The sequence below is a fragment of the Adiantum capillus-veneris genome, chromosome 17 (assembly GCF_014529385.1).
Source record: "Adiantum capillus-veneris isolate H3 chromosome 17, ASM1452938v2, whole genome shotgun sequence".
NCBI classification, from domain to species: domain Eukaryota; kingdom Viridiplantae; phylum Streptophyta; class Polypodiopsida; order Polypodiales; family Pteridaceae; genus Adiantum; species Adiantum capillus-veneris.
Window position 1 is genome coordinate 84,137,174 of NC_140947.1, and position 6,389 is coordinate 84,143,562.

Genomic DNA, 6,389 nt, shown 5'->3' on the forward strand with positions numbered 1-6,389 from the left:
TTTATTCCTCACCAAGAAATGTTGTGGTGTGCATCCTACAATGGGATGGGTTTGAAAATTTGTAAGTATGCAGAGGACAATCATAGTGAAGGTGTACACGGCGGTGCTTATGTTTGGTAGGAATGCATTGTGTGTTGATGTGAATAGCTGTTGACTATGAAGCAGTGTTATATGGGCGCACGCACACGCACACACATATACATATACATATATATATATATGTGTGTGTGTGTGTGTGTGTGTGTGTATTTATATACATATACATGTGTATATGTATTATACATATGTATGTATGTATGTGATGTATATACATATAACATATACATACATGTGGTGTGTGTGTGTGTGTGTGTGTGTGTGTGTGTGCACGCGCACGCGCACAAGAGTTGTGTGTTGCTCTTAACCACAAAAAAATTTGGGGATGGGAAACAAATAATTTCATGTCTGAACATGCTCAAGGGAAGCCATAAGGAGCCGATTTCCTTGCGAAGATTGTTAAGTTAAACTAGATCACAAGTGTCCATGACTTTCATCATTTCTTTTATATTTTCTTGACTATTAATTTTCTTCGACCAAAAAAAGGCAAAACAAATTACCTGCTCACCAATTTCGGGGTTGTGTGTGCGTGTAGACGTCTAGACACAAGCTTGCCGCTCACCATTGCATATCAGGTTTTTGTTCTTTCGTCTCTCAGCTATTCCTTGCTCGAGAGGTGGAGGGAGAGCATCCACTGTATAATGCTCTCCTATGGCTGCATGGGCATGGGCATGTGTGTACCTTCCTTGACCTCTTCCAAAGGCTCTTGCTACTTCACAACCCTCACCGACATTGAAAAGAGAATAGGAAGGAATGATCTTGAAACATATCATGTCGTATTCCCAAGTTCCAACTTATAGAATGCCAATTGGACCGAAGCATTTAAGAGCTCCATGGCTATAGACCAGAAAAGGGAAGCTCTGTGTCCGTAAGCATGCACAAATCAAGCTAGAAAATACCTTGATGTTGGGCTAGGTTTACCAAAGATAAAAGTTTTTAAAGAGGAATTTTTCTTTGGAAGACCCCATTGAAAAACCACCACTGCATTTAATCAAGGATCTTCTACATAAGCTCCAAGTAACCTTTGGAAGGGTCATTCAGAGAAGAAAAATGTAAAGATCTTTAAGTATAAAGTGTTCCTCATGGAAATTTCTGCACGGTGTACGAATGCCCATATTGTACAAAGATACACACAAGTCCATACCGAAAGACTGAACGAAACAGCACTCTGTAAGAATCTAAATTCTATGATATAAATTGTCACACAATGTCATATGAAACGGATTTGTACCGTACTGTACCGTGCGACCCCAGATTCAGAGACCTGTAAAGCCAATTGTATCAAAGCATTGTGAAGTTCTCATGCCTACAGAGAGCTAAAGGAAAGCTGTACACCCCTAAGCATTTACACATTTTGAAGCTCTTTACGGCTACAGACCATTTAAAGGAAATCTGAACATCCCTTAAGCATATTCAAGCTAAATACTAAACAAACACCAAGTTTTCTTTTTAAAAAAACATCGTTAAAACTTTATCTTGAATGACCTTGAAATAGGCAATGCGCTTGTCATCCCACCTGCGCCTAGAATATATGTCGAAAAATGAAAGCCATGGCCTGTAACAAAACGGGCACCACATGCCATGGGAAAGGAACAGACTAAACACTTTTAGCACTTCAAATAACACTGAATTGAAAGAGAGAGAGTGCACGACACACAAGACAGGGAGTGATGGAGTTCCACACCAAGAGAGCACTAGCCCCAAACCTTGGCCCCCCTTTCAATATTTCTTTATATTGATTGAACTCAGTACAATACCGTACTCGCGCTAGTAATTCATTATATTGCTTGAACTCAATACAATACCGTACTCGCGCTCTGCACCTTCACCGGGAAGAGTGCCAAAGAATGAGCCCATGGCACAAATTTAAAAGCCCTCGGCTTATGAAAAGCAGTGACATGAAAAGCTTCAAACTCAAAAGCATCTGGCCCCAAAAGCTGGTGTAAAAAGCTGCCAACACAATTTATTGAAATCCATACAGGTGCTACGTCCGCATGTCAGAGTGTTTTGCAGGCGTCCGTACAACTGCCACGTCATTAGCAATTTATGCAAAATCCTCTGTGTGCACACGCGTTGGTCCCGCTTGATTTTAATGTCTCTAGGTCAATTGGGCCCAATTGGACGGGGTCCCATAAGTTGGCGGGAGCTCCGCTTTAGAAATAGGCCACACTGCAAGTCTATTTAAGTCGGTAAAAATTCTTCTACTACTTCTTAGGGTTTAGGCCCCTCGGCCAGGATCTGCATGTTGGCTCCATTCTTCAGTGGCTTGACGCGTCAGCAGTTTGTGACATGGCCATTGCCATTTCCAAATTCCACTACTCTCTGAAAAGTTTCAACTTTAAACAAGGAAATGTTTTTGTAAGACACGATTGAAGAACAACTGCATTAAATCAAGAATGATTACGAAACCTGTGAGTAAACTTGGCAGGGTCTTTCGAGAGAAGAAAAGTGACTAGATTTTTCATATGCTAGAGAAAATGCAAATCCCTGTTCATTTCCAAAGATGTACAAAGCCTACACAGCTATGTGATAAGATCCCGCACACAGGCTAAAGTTGCAAATCAGTTTTGTCTTGCTTCTGTTTAGCATTTGGCTAAAGAGCCACACTTGGGCATCCCTGGTGGCACAAGACTAGTCACTACTGCCAACGGATGAATACGCACATAAAGACCCAGGTTCAATACCCAGTGGCATCTTTCAAATTTCCAATTGTACTTCAAAAGACTAGTCACGACATGCCTACCTTCAGTGCCATGACATATTTTTGGTTCATCAACATTAGCTTGACAATGTCACCTCCTAAAGCGCAGCGTGTTCTTGTAAACAAATCCGATTTGAGAAAATACCTGCAACTTAGTCTGCCCTGAACATTTTCATTCAACAGCATCATGAAGTAATGGGTATAATTTGAACAGAAGTCTCTAAATTTGGAGTACTATGTCCTTTCTCAAACCTTCCAACGCAGCAAACAATGGCAAATAGATGGCGTACAACTTTGCCATTTTGTACATGTTCTAGACCCTCACATCTACCGTGCCCATACATATCTGCAATCCAAACTCGGTGATAATGCTCACGCATCATACCTCAAGCATCATGAGACACAACTAAAACGACCATTTAGATATACGTCCAACCACGGGACCATTGTGGCGAAACCCTATAACTGTAAACAAAACCCGCTACTGTATGAAAACTCCAGTGAATGTTTGTAAGCAGTCAAACATGTTTAACAAGGAATGAAACAAGATGACCTTGTTAAGACCGTCCATACAATTCTAAAATCTACTACCAATCACCAAATCACTAACAAAAGAAACCTTCTTCACATAAGTGCACTACCCACGGTTGATAGCAGCGGTCAATATCTCTAGCCATCACATGTAAATCAAGTGCACTGCTCTTGCCATTATTATTGGGTAAAGTTCATGAACCTAATTAAAGCACAGGGATGAGATGGAGTCAGTACCTGTCATGAGTGTCAGCCATATCTGTGGTTGAGAAATGCTGTTGCTTGAGGTCTGCATGCTACGTCCTGCACGTGGTTTTACAACCCAACTGTTTAAACCATCTCAAAAAGACACCTCTAGAAACAGTTTTGTGAAGATCAGAACACAATTCCCAAGTGCTCAATTCAAATAAATCGGCGAAAGACTAATGCACATAGCATTTTTTATGTGGTCCTGCAATGAATTTTTGCAGGCTAAAACTTGCATATGGCAGTCATTTAATTGATACAAATTATATCTTCTGCTGAGCACTAAAATGATTTCCTTTTGAAGCCACTACACTTGAAAATCTCTCTTTACTCCTCGACTTAAAGCAGTCGGAGAAGTACAGTTTCATTAAACACAATATACTCTATGATACAGATGCAAAAGAGTGCCTGGCTTGCTCTTATGCTTAGAGCCAGATTTATCCGGTCAGCTACTTGAGCAAGGCGTGCGGAACCTGGGAGGGGGGGTGGGGGCGGGGGGGGGGGGGGGGGGGGGGGGGGGGGGGGATAGGTGTGTTGTAAAACAACAAAATACTAGACATACAAGTGCATACATCATCCGTCCACAGAGGCCACAGTTCTTGAAGGTGGTGGTGAACACGATTCCCCATTCTCAACAGATGTTTCAGAAATCTCGGGTAACTTGGTTAGCTCTTTCCCAGCAAATGCTTCAACTGGGGGAGCAAGCAGAGTTGTGGAGGCAAAACCTCGGTCCACTGGCGAAGGCCCATTAGGAGTTGAGTTACTGGATGGCAATGTGGTCTTATAGCGCTCATAGAACTTGCCATTGTGTATTTTGTAGGCCTCCGAGGTGCGGACTTCTTGACAGAGAGAACACAAGCTACAAAAGAGCCACTGAATGCAATCTGTCAAACCGGCCCTTCCACAGCACCATGTCTGTGCAGGCAAGCCATACGTTCGGCGCATCTGTATCCTCCAAAAACCTCCGTATAGTAGACCAAAAATACATAGCACAATTCCGCCATAGCTCAAACCATGTCGCACGTATGAGTTATCTATATTGGTGGCCGCCAAGAAGAATATCCAGTAGGGCGCTGTGCATAGAAGTATGAACGTCACAATATGTACAAACCTGTTGCCAAACCCTAACCTTTCCATGTTCCATCCAAACACACAAAACCCGCAAAGCATCGTAAAACATGTGACTTGCGGATCACTTCGAATGTCGCACAGCCCCCCTTTCCACTGCGGCTGCTCAACAAGGGTGCCATCTCTGGCCACAAATGACAATGTACTGAGCTTCTTCCAACCTCTTCCAATCTTAATTGAGGGCTTGTTGTTCAGCTTTTTCTCTAGCGACTTCTCTGTTTCTTCCCTTTCTGCAAGATGCTCTACATCCTCCTCATAATCTTTCCCCAAAGGACTCAAAATTGTATAAATACCTGCAGCCGCGGGTGCACCCATGGCAACCGCAAGGCATAAGCCTACTCCCAGAGCAGGACGATCTGATCTCCTGTAGCCCCAATTCAAACCGCACAAGGCGTATTGGGCAAAACAGTTAAGGTTGAGGAGTAGCACTACATTGAGCATGCTTGACCACTCATGTGGCTTGTACGTCCCATCCTTACAATAGACATCCCTCAGCCTCTTTATATCAGATGGTTGCCATCTATACAAGAGGAAGAGGTGCAGGAGGCGTTCAGGGTGGAGATAAAGGCACATGAGGGTGAAAAGAGCATTCAAGATCTGATTGTTGGCCTCGAACCAGGCATCCCGCTGGCTCTTGCTGTGTATGGCATGGTCCAGAAATCCAACCATGATGAGGAAGAGCATCGCACCGGAAACGCCCACAGCCGTACCCCACACTAATAATGCCAGATTCTTCGGGTTGCGAAGCCAAACCTTGAGAGATTTCGATAGGTCCTCCCATCTGACTTCCCCAATGAGAGGGAGGTTGAGGCCCTCACGTAATGAAGAGCGAGAGGAGGAGGACAAGGAGGAGGGAGTCTGCAGAGATATCTGCTCTCGAGCATCACGGATGCGATGGAAGGTTTGGACGGGGCAGAAAAGAATGTGCTTCCAGTGAAGGGTTCCTGATGCAGCGAGGTTATTGTAGGAGAGGTGCTCTGGGACGAGGATAGAGAGTGCTGCTGCAGAGCCGGGGTTCTTCACCTCTTCATTTTCCCTCCTGCGTATGCTTGCCAGCAAGCCTCGTTTAGAAGACGCGTGGAAGGCGGATTGCGCTGTCCTTTCTTCCTGCTGCTGCTGTTTTTCTTGCTGCGGCGGCGATGGTGGCTGCTCGGCTTCATCGCCATTTTGCTGCTGCATTCTCTGACGAGTGTGCTCGATCTAGTTTCCCACAACGAGCACTACTAAATTGGGCACTTTGCATAATGCAGCTACAAGTTGCTTGACCAACATAGAAATGTTCTGTCAAGCTTTCCTAGCTTTGTGCAAAATCACTGGGTACCCAAGCATGTTTACTGCTTTATTGGCACTGCCATTAGGCAGGGTCTATGGGGAGGAATTTTGTTGCCATGGCCATAGGTCCTCAGGCCAATGGAGAGTTGCCAAGCAAGGGTATGTTTTTTAGGTGGACGACATGCATTGGATTGCTATTTTTGTTGTGAATGATTGTTACCATAGAGGTATTTCTTGATTAAAAATTGACGCCAGGAGGGTTTTGTGAGTGTTGCATGCTACTTTTGGATGCACCTGTCGCTTTTCGACAGAACGATGAGTTGCAGCTGTGCATGAGAACGATTTGCAGGCGCTTCGATTGTCCTCTGAGAGACCAGGTGCTCTCTCTCTCTCTCTCTCTCTCTCTCTCTCTCTC

The 6,389-nt window shown here is 44.2% G+C and overlaps 1 protein-coding gene across 3 annotated transcripts; it reads right to left on the reverse strand.

Annotated features, from left to right (window-relative positions):
* Nucleotides 1-1,803: 1,803 nt before the first annotated feature.
* Nucleotides 1,804-6,002, reverse strand: LOC147437597 (uncharacterized). Of its 3 annotated transcripts, none has more exons than XR_015184897.1 (3): nt 4,147-6,002; nt 3,566-3,631; nt 1,804-2,418 (listed from the first exon to the last, which is right to left on the reverse strand). XR_015184897.1 is itself a non-coding variant. In XM_086487118.1 (2 exons), exon 1 carries the CDS (start codon nt 5,879-5,881, stop codon nt 4,148-4,150), a length of 1,734 nt encoding a protein of 577 aa, XP_086343244.1. In that variant the 5' UTR covers nt 5,882-6,002; the 3' UTR covers nt 1,804-3,631; nt 4,147. The 3 variants fall into 3 exon arrangements, 1 of the variants encoding a protein (XP_086343244.1); XR_015184896.1 differs by having other exon boundaries at nt 1,804-2,432; XM_086487118.1 differs by having other exon boundaries at nt 1,804-3,631.
* Between the last annotated feature and the right edge of the window lie 387 nt (nt 6,003-6,389).